General features: G+C 45.1%; 1 protein-coding gene across 1 annotated transcript in view; it reads right to left on the minus strand.

Moving 5' to 3' along the window:
• LOC122561369 (protein kinase C delta type-like) overlaps positions 1-13987 on the minus strand; it is a 112788-nt gene that overhangs the window by 27592 nt on the left and 71209 nt on the right. Inside the window, exons 5-12 of the mRNA XM_043713126.2 lie at positions 11485-11644; positions 10956-10987; positions 10775-10860; positions 10298-10427; positions 10111-10211; positions 7803-7914; positions 1891-2036; positions 802-975 (exon numbers count right to left, since the gene is read on the minus strand). Of these exons, the coding sequence (XP_043569061.1) occupies positions 802-975; positions 1891-2036; positions 7803-7914; positions 10111-10211; positions 10298-10427; positions 10775-10860; positions 10956-10987; positions 11485-11644 (941 nt within the window). The remainder of the gene's footprint in view (positions 1-801; positions 976-1890; positions 2037-7802; positions 7915-10110; positions 10212-10297; positions 10428-10774; positions 10861-10955; positions 10988-11484; positions 11645-13987) is intronic.

Here is a 13987-nt window from a genome sequence, read left to right on the forward strand (position 1 = left end):
GGCGGAGTTGGACATGGTGATGGAGACCGGCCGGGGGGTGGAGTTAGGCGTGGTGACGGAACGCGGCGTGGGGGCGGGGTTAGGCGCGGTGACGGAACTCGGCCGGGGGGTGGAGTTAGGCGTGGTGACGGAACGCGGCCGGGGGGGCGGAGACACATGCGGCGATGTGGTCCAAATGTAGGTTGCTGACGTCACTGGGGGCGGATGTAGCTGCGGCGACCACGGAGACAGAGTTCTTCCCCGTAGCCGCGGAGGTCGCCAATCTGTTGGTGATTGTCTTCATGACGATCGCAGAGCAGGTTGTCTGTGCGGCGATCCCGGAGGCGGTTGTTTGGGCCGCGATCATGAAGGTTGCGAGGTCGGTGGGGGCGGAAGTGACGTCATCGTCGGCGGCGTCTGCGGCTATTGCCGCGGGCGCTGTAGCGGCCGCGTGTGTAATGGCGCCCGACTGGTTTCGGAGGCCGATGGAAGTTTCTGGAACGGTTGAGGAATCCGGAGTGATATGAACCAAATGCAGGCAAATAGGCCTAGTCTAGTTTAGGAAACATGGTCAGCATCGACAAGTTGAGCTGTAGGGTCTATTTCCGTGCTCTATGACTCTAGAGTTGTCCAGTTTACTGTACAATTATTGACCATCACCACAGGATGGAGCCATTCAGTTCCACAAACTTATTTCCCAGATCTTTTCTCTTTAAATATTCTTGTGATACAGTGACAACAATCTATCGATTCCCTCTCTGCAGTGAGCCTGATAGCAAGGTTTTGGTAATGGATTTCTCTCAGGTTGTGATTATTTGTTACCTTGGTCTGAAAGGTTGAGTACAGGTGGGTGAGGAATGGGTTGTCCCAGGCCAGAGCCAGAACCCGTTTCTCCACCATCGTGCATTCCACATCGTCATCCATTAGGACTACGTCCTTCTTCAGTGCTTTCACAGCAAAGAACTCACCCTTTCCCTTCAACTCTGCGAGTAACACCTGTCAACAAAACAAGCACCTGGTAAAGATATACTAATCTACAGTGAACACAGGAATTACCAAACATACCTTGCACATAATCTATCAAACCATTCACTTTGCACTTTGGTACAAGTTGATATTTCAATTTTGATCAACATTTTCTTGAGCTTTTATCTTTGATGTTTTGAAATATCCAAATTTTTTTAAATTTCCAATTCAGAGCAATCAAATGTTCACAGCAAACCCAGGTCCACTTCCATCCAGAAGGACAAGGGCAGCAGATACATGGGAACACCACCCACTGCAAGGTCCCCTCCAAGCCACTCATCATCCTGACTTGGAAATATATTGCCGTACCTTCACTGTCGCTGGGTCAAAATCCTGGAATTCCCTCCCTAACAGCATTGTGGGTCCAACCATAGCACATGAACTGCAACAGTTCAAGAAGACAGCTCATTACCACCTTCTTAAGGGGCAGTGAGAGACAGGCAATAAATGGGTGTCACTGGCTTGGCCCAGCATATCCCACAAACAAAAAAAATGCTTAAGAACTTTGAGAATTGGGCAATTTGATGGAATCCGTCAGGAGCAGCAGCCTCCTTGCGAGAGGACAGGTGATGATGGACTCCTAACTACATGCTGTGGCACTGAGGCCAACAAACTGGACAGTTGAGGTTCAACATAAAGTTGTGCTCAGTTAACCTTGTCTCTACTCCTGAGGCACAGCTGGACATCGGGGAGTTCCAGAGAGACTTCAGTGTCACCACTGGTTTTCCCCAGAGACATAACGGAGATGTTGGAAATTAAACTGAACCCCATTCCAAAGACTGCAAGCAGAGAATAAGGAGAAAGATCCACCCTCATGTGAGAGGTACCAATCTTCTCCCAAAGACAGGTATAAACCAGGATTCAAGCTGCTGGCATCAGACTCACTTTCCCGAAGCTTCCTTTTCCCAGCACTTTGTGGAGAGTGAAGTTCTCAATGGTCAGTTTCCTCATGGAATTGGGACGAAGACTGGGTCCTCGCTGCGGTGGTTTCGGAGAACTGTCTTCCCACAACTTCCCATATTGGTGACTGTCTGTTGATGGGAAAAGGGTCAGGCTGTAAGTGCTGGGTTAAGGCAAGTTCAACAAACTGGGCGTTTCATAGCTCGCATGATGCACATTAGCAATCAAGTAAGATCAATAAATGGATGCATGTGGGTGTCTTAGGCCTCCTGAATCACAGATTGGGAATTACAGGATTATGATAGCCCAGGGAGCCACATCACATCTGCACTGATTCCCCACATGAGCGTCAGTGACTTCCTCGGACTTCTCCATATATCCTGCTACTACTCATGAATGCACAGTTAAACAGGCCAAATTACTGTCAAGGGCAGTGCCATCGGGCAGAATGTGATTTCGGATAGAAATGCCAACCCCCAATCTCCACTTCCCTTCCCCCAACACTCCCCTTTGTATGGAGTGACTTTGAACACATTACTAAGCCGAGCAGGTACAGCTCAGGCAGCAAGTCTACACCCATTATTTCTGCAGTTAGCAAGATGGACTTCATCAATTCAGACTCTCAATCCACTGTAAAGGCCTCCGTTCAATCAATTAAGGACAGACCCCAAAATTATGAGGGGTGGATTGTGTGAATCTCTTTCCCCATAGCCGACATATCTAAGACCAGAGGGCGTAAATTTATATCGGAGGAAGTGGTTTTAAGGAAACCTGAGAAAGAATATTTCATCCACATGGGGGTAGAAATATGAAACATGTTGCCTGATAGGGTGGTGCAGGCAGGTACTCTTGAAACATTTAAAATGCTGGGCATAGTAGACTATGGACCAAGTGCAGGTAAATGGCATTAATGTAGTTTGGTGTTTATTGGTCAGCATACACACAGTGGGCCTAAAGGGCCTGTTTGTATGCTGTATGACCAGATGCTGATCATGCCAGGGACACACATATCACATTAAGTAATAATTCTTAAAAACTCATCACATCACACCTTGCTTCCAACAGGTAGACAAACTGTAACACTCATTGGACAACTTACTTCTATGGTTTTTATGCAAATCACTCCATCTCACAATCCTCTCCAACTGCCATCTCTCCAATATCCAGTTTCTGTTACACTCTCAGGACTGGTAAGCGCAGAAAGTGGCCGTTCAGCCCACCATGCCTGTACTGACAGGTTCCACCTTGGTAAGTGTAGCTAATCACATCCAAACGGTTTTTGATTGGGCCATTGTCCAACTTTCTCCAAAGGCCTGGCTCTGCCTGATGTAGCTACAACACTGGCATCTACCTGACAACATGAATAAATGTCCAGCTACATCCCTGTATAAAAAGCAGGACAAGTTGTTGAAAAAATGGTGGTATAGTGCGGATACCATGGATTCAGGCTGGAGCTCTGGGAACATGAAGACACATCCCAGCACAGAAACTGATGAAACTGGAAGCCAATATAATAGTATCAATGTAATAAAACAAGGTATCCTGCTATTAAAACTTCAGGGGAGGAAACTAACATCCTTACGTGCTCTGACCTACATTTAACTCCTAACCTCAGGATATAGCTCACTCTTAACAGCTCTCTGAAAGGCCAAGTCAGTTTCAAGAGCAATTAGGGACCTTCATAGTGACACCTGCATCCCATGAATCAGTTTTTAAAAAAAAAAATCAGGCTAATTACTACTCCTCATCCTACCTTGGATGACCACCATCTTGAGCAGAAAGACTGACAATGGTGTAACAAGTAGCATTTACATAGCAACAAGCTGCTCACTCTCACTCAGTTGAAGTTCCACCAGAATACTCCACTCCTGACCTCATTACAGCCTTCAGCCATGCATGGACAAATGAGCTGAGCCGGTGTGTGATATCAGGAGCTCTAGCAAAAACTGCAGCCAACGGGAATCAGGGGGCAATGTCCATCATTGACAAAACACAAGTCAGATGTGTGATGGAATACTCCCCAACTGCCTGGATAGGCACAGTGCCAACAACATTCAAGAAGCTTGACACCATCAAAATCAAAGCAGCCTGCTTGATTGGCACCACATCCACTCCCTCCTTTACCTAAGCTCAGTAGCAGCAGTATGTACTATCTACAAGATGGGCCGCAGAAATTCACCAGAGATTCTTAGACAGCATCTTCCAAACCTATGACCACTTCTGTCCGGAAGGACATGGGCAGAAGATGCATGGGAACACCACTTTAGATTAGATTAGATTACTTACAGTGTGGAAACAGGCCCTTCGGCCCAACAAGTCCACACCCGCCGAAGTGCAACCCACTCAGACCCATTCCCCTACATTTACCCCTGCCGCTAACACTACAGGCAATTTACATAGAACATAGAAGAATACAGCGCAGTACAGGCCCTTCGGCCCTCGATGTTGCGCCGATCCAAGCCCACCTAACCTACACTAGCCCACTATCCTCCATATGCCTATCCAATGCCATTTTAACTGCCCATAATGAAGGAGAGTCCACCACTGCTACTGGCAGGGCATTCCATGAACTCACGACTCGCTGAGTAAAGAACCTACCCCTAACATCTGTCCTATACCTACCACCCCTTAATTTAAAGCTATGCCCCCTTATAATAGCTGACTCCATTCGTGGAAAAAGATTCGCACTGTCGACCCTATCTAAACCCCTAATCATCTTGTACACCTCTATCAAGTCACCCCTAAACCTTCTTTTCTCCAATGAAAACAACCCCAAGTGCCTCAGCCTTTCCTCATTCGATCTTTCTACCATACCAGGCAATATCCTGGCAAACCTCCTCTGCACCCGTTCCAGTGCCTCCACATCCTTCCTATAGTATGGCGACCAAAACTGCACACAATACTCCAGATGCGGCCACACCAGAGTCTTATACAACTGCAACATGACCTCAGTACTCCGGAACTCAATTCCTCTACCAATAAAAGCCAGTACGCCATATGCCTTCTTCACCGCACTATTTACCTGGGTGGCAACTTTCAAAGATTTGTGTACATGGACACCAAGATCCCTCTGCTCATCCACACTACCAAGTATCCGACCGTTAGCCCAGTACCCCATCTTTTTGTTACTCTTACCAAAGTGAATCACCTCACACTTAGCTACATTGACCTCCATTTGCCACCTTTCTGCCCAGTTCTGCAGCTTATCTATATCCCGCTGTAACCTGCCACATCCTTCCTCACTGTCTACAACTCCTCCGACTTTCGTATCATCCGCAAACTTGCTCACCCAACCTTCTAACCCCTCCTCCAGGTCATTTATAAAAATGACAAACAGCAATGATCCCAAAACAGATCCTTGCGGAACACCGCTAGTGACGGCACTCCAAGATGAACCTTTGCCATCAACTACTACCCTGTCTTCTTCCAGCCAGCCAACTTCTAATCCAAACCTCCAACTCACCCTCAATGCCATACCTCCGTATTTTTTGAAGTAGCCTACCATGGGGAACCTTATCAAACGCCTTACTAAAATCCATATACACCACATCTACCGCTTTCCCCTCGTCCACCTCCTTAGTCACCTTCTCAAAGAATTCAATAAGGTTTGTGAGGCACGACCTGCCCTTCACAAAACCATGCTGACTATCCTTGATCACATTATTCCTATCCAGATGTTCATAAATCCTATCCCTTACAATTCTCTCTAAGACTTTGCCCACAACAGAAGTGAGACTCACCGGCCTATAGTTACTAGGGTTATTCCTACTCCCCTTCTTGAACAAGGGAACCACATTTGCTAGCCTCCAATCTTCTGGCACTACTCCTGTAGACAACGAGGACATAAAGATCAAGGCCAATGGCTCTGCAATCCCCTCCCTTGCTTCCCAGAGAATCCTAGGATAAATGCCATCAGGCCCAGGGGACTTATCTATTTTCACCCTTTCCAGAATTTCCAACACCTCTTCTCTACATACCTCAAAGCCATCCATTCTACTTAATTGTGACTCAGTATTCACATTGACAACAATGTCCTGTTCCTGAGTGAATACTGACGAAAATTATTCATTCAGTGTCTCCCCAATCTCTTCAGCCTCCACACGCAACTTCCCACTACTATCCTTGACTGGACCTATTCCTACCCTAGTCATTCTTTTATTCCTGACATACCTATAGAAAGCCTTAGGGTTTTCCCTAATCCTACCAACTAAGGACCTTTCATGTCCCCTCCTTGCTGCTCTTAGCTCTCTTCATGTCCTTCCTGGCTACCTTATAACTCTCAATCGCCCCAATTGAACCTTCACGCCTCATCTTGACATAGGCCGCCCTCTTCCATTTAACAAGGGATTCCAATTCCTTATTAAACCACGGCTCCCTCACACGACCCTTTCCTCCCTGCCTGACGGGTACATACTTATCAAGGACACTCAATAGTTGCTCCTTGAACAAGCTCCACATATCAATTATGCCCTTGCCTTGAAGCTTACTTTTCCAAGCCACACATCCTAAGTCATGCCTCACCGCATCATAATTTCCCTGCCCCCAGCTATAACTCTTGCCCTGCAGTGCACACTTATCCCTCTCCATCACTAGAGTAAAAGTCACCGAATTGTGGTCACTGTCCCCAAAGTGCTCACCTACCTCTAATTCTAACACCTGGCCTGGTTCGTTACCCAGAACCAAATCCAGTATGGCCTCACCTCTTGTTGGCCTATCTACATATTGTGTCAGGAAACCATCCTGCACACATTGGACAAACACCGACCCATCTAACGAACTAGAGCTATAGCTTTCCCAATCAATATCAGGAAAGTTAAAGTCCCCCATAACAACCACCCTATTACTTTCACTCTTCTCTTGAATCATCCTCGCAATCCTTTCTTCTACATTTCTAGGACTATTAGGAGGCCTGTAAAAAATTCCTAACAGGGCGAGCTCACCTTTCCTATTCCTAACCTCAGCCCAAATTACCTCAGATGGCGAGTCTTCATCCATCGTCCTTTCCACAGCTGTAATACTATCTTTGACAAGCAATGCCACACCTCCCCCTCTTTTACCCCCACCTCTGACCCTACTAAAACATTTAAACCCTGGGACCTGCAACAGCCAACATTTAACATGGCCAATTCACCTAACCTGCACATTTTTGGACTGTGGGAGGAAACCGACGCAGACACGGGGAGAATGTGCAAACTCCCACAGTCAGTCGCCTGAGGCGGGAATTGAGCCCAGGTTTCTGACGCTGTGAGGCAGTAGTGCTAACTACTGTGCCACCGTGCTGCCCACTTTCTGCAAATTCCCCTCAAAGCCACTCACCATCTCTTTTTTTGGAAGAATATTGCTGATCTTTCAGTGTCCCTAGGTGAAAATTTTGGAATTCCTTCCCTATTAGCATTGTGGGAGTCCCTACACCTTTGAGATTAGTAAATGCCAGTCTAACCAGTGATGCCAAGATCCCGCAAATGAATGAATAAGCAAAATCTCTTGACCACACCATCCTCCTCTAAACCCCTTGCTGATCATTGGAGTTCCTCCTGGATCTATCATCTGCTCCTGTCCCCTCATCAACACAATACCTGCTAGATGAGTTAATTTCCAACTCGATCACCCACTACTGCCACTGAGTTGTCAAACTAATTATCTGAGTAACTTCATCCTTGCATACACTCAAACAAACACAGTCCACCCTTTTGAAAATCTTCGAAAATATTTCCCATTCTGGCTAAATCAGCAACAGGATAGAGAACTCATGGCTGCTACAATTCCCCCCAAATCCAACAGGAGTCAGTCACGAACCACACTTTTCAGCTGCACCAATGAGTATCCCAAAGTCACAGCTCCAGCTCCTGACTCACACTCTAACTTGCATTCGAAGGTAATGGTGTCCACACAGGTACCTGTGCTGTCCATGTTTGGGGTTCCAACTCCACCAGTGTTGTTGAAAGGCTGATAAATTCCAATATTTGAATTGTCGGGCAGACCACTATCAGATCTCCGAGTAGATGATTTCTGAGAGAAGAATGAAAACTATTTTAGAATTTTGAATAGTATTACACTCAACCAAACGTGAGACACTACTGGAAAAGCTAATATTGTCCTCCAGTGAAAGCGAAAAGGAATGTTGAACAGGGAGTTTTAATCAATTAAATAAAAAGAAAGTGTTTTCAGTAGCAGGGAATTAGGAAACCCAGAGGGATATGGATTTAGAAATCTGGTAGGAGACTAGAGATGGTTATAAAGGACAAGGAACGGACTGGGGCCATTCAGCCCCTTATGCCTGCTCTGCCGTTTAATAAGATCGGGGGGGATCAGAGTGTAAATCAAATCCACAAACCTGCCCCTCCCTTGCTTAACAAGAATCTATTCAACTGTTTTAAAAATATTCTAAGTCTCTGCTTCCAACACTATTCAGGAAGAGAGTTCCAAAGACACTCAACCCTCAGACAAAAAGAAATTACCTCATTCACAGTTCAAATGAATGAACCCTGATTTTTAAACAGTGATGATGAAAAGAAGAGAATTTTGTCTAGAAGAAGGAGAGAGTATGGAAAATGTGGAGGCCCTGACTTTAACTTTCCAAATTCTTGAGATACAACAATTCTGCCAGAGAACTGGCATCCTTAATTAAATACAATAAGGTTAAACACAGCTACCAGAGGACAGTTTAAACTCAATGGTTAACCACAGAAGGTTTCTAGAAAAAGGAATTTGGGACAAACATTTATGAGGGCAGGTGCAAATTAAGAAAAACCAACATGGATTTCTTAGAGACAAATTGTAAGAAGTAAATTTCCCAGAATTATTTTTGAGGAGAATTTTTTAAAAACAGAAAACATTTTATGATTTATGTTTATGATGGTATTGCAGTTCAGGACAATATATTTAATTCCAAAAGACATTGGATAAGTGCTGCACAACAGGCTTATGAGCAAAGTTATGAAAGTTGCTGAGTAAGAGGAAATAAAGGCATGATCAGTGATCAGGTGGGAAGAGGTTTGTAGGGCAGTTCCTTCAGGACCCTTACCTTTTCTTAATATATATGACCTTGTCCTTGGTGTATAGGCTCAACATATAACAACTGTACAACATTTGAAATCACTGGACCACAATGAGAATGGTGTAGAATTTCCTAAGTGTACCAGGTATGGGGAATGGGCAGACACATGGCAGATTAAATTTAATAGGAGCTGAAAATGTGTTGCTGGAAAAGCACAGCAGGTCAGGCAGCATCCAAGGAACATGAGAAATCGACATTTCGGGCATAAGCCCTTCTTCAGGAATGAGGCAAGTGTGTCCAGCAGGCTAAGATAAAAGGTAGGGAGGAGGGACTTGGGGGAGGAGCGTTGGAATTGCGATAGGTGGAGGGAGGTCAAGGTGAGGGTGATAGGCCGGAGTGGGGTATGCAGAGAATTGTGAAGTTATTCACTTTGGTCAAAAGAGAGCATGAAAGAACAACACTAAATTTAGGAGACAATTTTAGAGGGGGAGCAGAAAAATGTGGGTGGAAATGTGCATTAGATTTTAAAATAGATTTGAGACCTGGTTAATAAAGTACATTTTTATTGTATTTGTTCACAGGACGTGGACACCACTGTCTCGGTTAGTATTTATTGCTAATCCTGGAGTTACAGGGAGAAGGCAGTGTGGAATAACACTAGGTCAATCACTCCTTCAGAGAGCCAGAACAGACAGACAATGGGCTGAATGGCCTCAGCCAGCATGGTCACCATTTTGCGATTCTATAATTACATAGCGAGTTATGGTCTGGAACACTGCTTGGAAGGCTAGAGACAGCAGGTTCAATGAGGCTTCAAATTTGAAGGACTGTAGGAAAAGCAAGAGGAGTGGGATAAATTTCAATAACTCTTTGCAAAGAGTTGTCACAGGCAAGCTGGGTGAAGGCATCACGGATGTCTCTTTCCAACTAAACATTTAAATAGCTCAAACAAATAAAGCTCCTTGGATGCTGCCTGAACTGCTGTGCTCTTCCAGCACCACTAATCCACAAACAAATAAACAAACAGTCTGTCACATGTCTTGAGGCTTGCATCTCCCCCCACAGTCCTTTGAGATTGTTCATACTATAATTTCTGTTGCTGCAATTAGTATGGATAGAAAATCTAAGTTTTGCTTAAAATTTTTTTTTTTAAATTCACAGCTAACCAAAACCACACACTCAGATCCCAGCAACTGGGTTTTACTTACCAGGCTAATCTGGTTCAGTGCCTCAGCCATGAGTTTCTGGTTGATCCCACAAAGATTGGCGACTTTGGATTGACATTTGTGGTGCACATTCATCAGACATTCTGTAACCAGAAGAGAAAGAGCAGCTGTTAGAACGGACACCCCGAGATGACATCGGCTGAGCTCTGGGGGCAGGTGAGAGACTCACCTTCACATTTGAGTCCTTGTTTGACCAGCCCCCATAACAAGCTCCCACAGTGATCACAGAATGTCGGGCTCATGTAGTTATTCACTTTAAACCGGTGTGGAACATCAATGTTGAAACGCTCCTTCTGGAACTAAAGAACAGAGTGTTAGAATGACAGCACTCATCTTCAGATGGATAATATCACAGAAACACAGACATTATCATGGTGAATTCTCATGAAAACCTCTAGTTTATGAAAAGCCTCCGGGAAGGAGATTGACCTTTTTTACCGGGTCAGAGTGAGATGGAACTTCAGATCCTCCTGTTCTCCCCCCACCACCCCAAAGTGTGGCTGATAATAAATTGCCTTCTGTCATTACTCTCTTGTGGACATTTAGGGATGGACAGTAAATAAGGCTGTAGGATGACAAAAGGACAGCCAATGAGAAGACAGAGGAAGGCAGCTTCGTGCAGGGCTTGGAGTTCTACTAAACTTACCACAGTGTCCCTGCTGTTGGTGGCAGTGCCTGTACAACGACCAATGATTTTATCGATACATTTCTTGTGGATTGCAGCATTACATTCTGCAAGGAAGTGAGAAAGGGGATTAGAGACCAAATGAGAGTGTATACAACAAGATCTGCCAGTTAGTCAATGTTGGGGGGGGTGCGATACTCACGGCGACACTGGTAGCCCTGTTTGTTCAGGCCCCTGTGGAGGAGAGTCAATACTGAGCAAACTGCAGCAATACCAAGACAATATTCACCACAAAACAAATATAAAACCCTAGCCCATGATTCAGCTAGGGTGCAGTGGGTAACAGCCCCCAGGAGTGTGCACCCAGGAACCAATTGAATGGTCCAAGTAGCCACATTACAGATACAGAGTCAGTAAAGCAGAGAATCCAAAGGCCATGATTGTGACACTCATTCTCAATTCAGAGGCTTGGGCCCAGAAACTGGATCTGCAGAATGGAATCTGAAAACACTGCACCACAGGGGAACAGAACAGTTGCACATTGACCACTCAGGGTGACCACATATTCCCTTGACCCAGGTCTTTCCCAGACCCTGTTCCCCATAGTCACCAAACCCCTTTGCCCCCATATCCCAGTCACTCCACCCAGCCTCCGGTAATAAGCCTTGCTGATCTCCATCAACCTCATGAGCTGAATTACAGTTGGAGTGGCTCTGTCCCATCATCCTTACCAGACAAAATCCCGACACACCGAGCAGAAGGTAGGCTGCCGGAAGAAGGTGGCAGTGAACTCATGGTTCTTGATGTAGTGGATTTTTGCCTGTTTGATTGCTCCTCGGCGCCGGTTCAGTGTCACTGCCCCATCCTCCTCCCTCACAGACTGATGACAATCTGTCAACACAAACAACAGCTCAGGCTCTGACGAGCAATGGGTATATTGGTTTTAATTTACCATAATTCCCTACATCCTGGAAAGGTCTACAAAAATGGAAAATCCTGAATGAGTTCTCTAGTCAAGAAAGGATAAATATATAATACAGGACAGATAGCTCAATAATCTACCAAAGAGAAATGCTAAAATCTTTTATTACAGCATGCTACTTAAAACAAAAAATATCTTAATGCAATCAGGCAGAGAGGAACAGAATAGAAGTAGGAATTTTGCTGCAGGTGTACATGGTGTTCATGGATGTATATCTGACTACAGTCTAAAGAGGTAGTCTCTTCATTTCACTTCCCTCAGGGTAAGGGGGGGTCCAAAACTAGAGGGCATAGGTTTAAGGTGAGAGGGGAAAGATTTAAAAGGCCTCTGAGGGGTAACATTTTCACTCGGATGGGGTGCACGTATGGAAAAAGCTGCCAGAAGAGGAGAAGGCTGATACAATTACAACATTTAAAAGGTAGATGAATAGGAAGGGTTTGGAGGGATGTAGACTAAATGCTGGCAAATATGACGAGGTCAGTTTGGGATATCTGGTTGGCGTGGAAGAGTAGGACCTTAGAGTCAGTTTCTGTGCTGTACATCTCTATGATTCTACAACGGTGGCTCAGTGGTTAGCACTGCTGTTTCATAGCGTCAGGGACCCAGGCTTGATTTCAGCCTCGGATGATTGTCTGTGTGTAGTTTACACGTTCTCCCAGTGTCTGCGTGGGTATCCTCAGGGTGCTCTGGTTTCCTCCCGCAGTCCAAAGATGTGCAAGTTAGGTGGATTGGCCATGCTAAATTGCCCCATAGTGTGCAGGGATGTGTAGGTTAAATACATTCGCCTTGGGAAATACAGGGTGATAGGACAGTGGTATGGGTCTGTGTAGGATATTCTTTGAAGGGTCATTGTGGACCTGTTGGGCCAAGTGGGCTGTTTCCACACCATAGGTGTGCTATGGAAAATAATGTGATCTCATAATCAGTTCAGAGAACACTCACTGATGACCCTTTTGATGAAGAGGCTTACTTCATGAGGAAAGGTCAAACTAGCTATGCCATGGGAATTTAGAAAAGGAAAACATGTTGAAATAAGATGATCCAAAAGGATTTGGGGTTTTGGGAGGGGCAGGGGACATACTGAAAGGATTGCTTCCCTTGTGAGAGAGATTTGAACCATAAACAATTTAAACATTAAGGCAGAGGTAAGATGTTTTTCCCCTTATTAGATTGTTAGTTTGTGGAACTCTCTACCAGACAGCAGCAGGCGCAGGGTCATTGAACATCTGATAGGCTGAGTTAGACAGATTCTTGACAGACAAGGGAGTCACAAGGGGGAAGGTGCATTGGAAATGGATGTTGGTCCATAACTTGGGTCATGAAATTGCCTAATAATAAAATCCAATGGTTCACTAATGCCATTAACCTTTCCCTAGTGAATAGGGTTGTGGGTCAGGTGTGGTCCAGACAGGAAGGAAAAGATGCATTACAGCTTTTAGATTATTCCAATTAGAAAAGCCAGGCTGCAGATCTTGATGGTGGATCTTAAATGTAACGTATGTGCTGGTTTGTTACACTACACAGTCTCTATGTTTGTGCACACCTACATGCTCACCTTAAGGTTGAGCTCAAATGACTTGTTCCTGATCATTAACCAGCTCTGCCACTTGAGAAAGTTGTGCACAGAGCCCCTCAATGCCTCTCCACGACAATCAGATTTTCAGAAAAGTCCCATTGCCAACACTCTCCTAATCAGCTTAACCCAGTGTGCCTGGAGGGAGCCATTTTACACAAGGCAACGTTGGGCATTTAATAGTTAAATCAACAGGGAGTCAGGAAGCCAGTCATTCAGGTTTTACAACCTATTACCTTCATCTGAAGGCAGTTGTTACCACAGCAACAAGGTGTGGGGGTGGGTTAGGGGGAGGAGGAGGTGTGGCTGATTGTAAATACAATGACTGGTTTCCCATCTCTGATCAAATCTTTCTTTCAGCACCTTTCTATTCACCTCCAATCATCCGGCACCTCGGGATTAACCAGGCCCAGCAATGAGCAAAAAAATCACTGCCCCAAATTCCACACATTCCAAAAACCTTGTGCTAGTGTCAACATATACAGGAACAGCACAGGGTTAGATACAGAGTAAAGCTCTCTCTACACTGTCCCCCATAAAACACGCCCAGGACAGAGACAGCATGGGGTTCGATACAGCGTAAAGCTCCCTCTACTTTTTGTAAAAAAGTAGAAAGCAAATGTTGCTCGACTCTTTAAAATAGAATTTGAACTCTGTCTACTCTTATAAAGAGAAAGTA

The sequence above is a fragment of the Chiloscyllium plagiosum genome, unplaced genomic scaffold, assembly GCF_037043375.1.
Source record: "Chiloscyllium plagiosum isolate Xiang-an unplaced genomic scaffold, Cpla_swu_hap1 HiC_scaffold_14, whole genome shotgun sequence".
In the NCBI taxonomy this organism is placed as follows: domain Eukaryota; kingdom Metazoa; phylum Chordata; class Chondrichthyes; order Orectolobiformes; family Hemiscylliidae; genus Chiloscyllium; species Chiloscyllium plagiosum.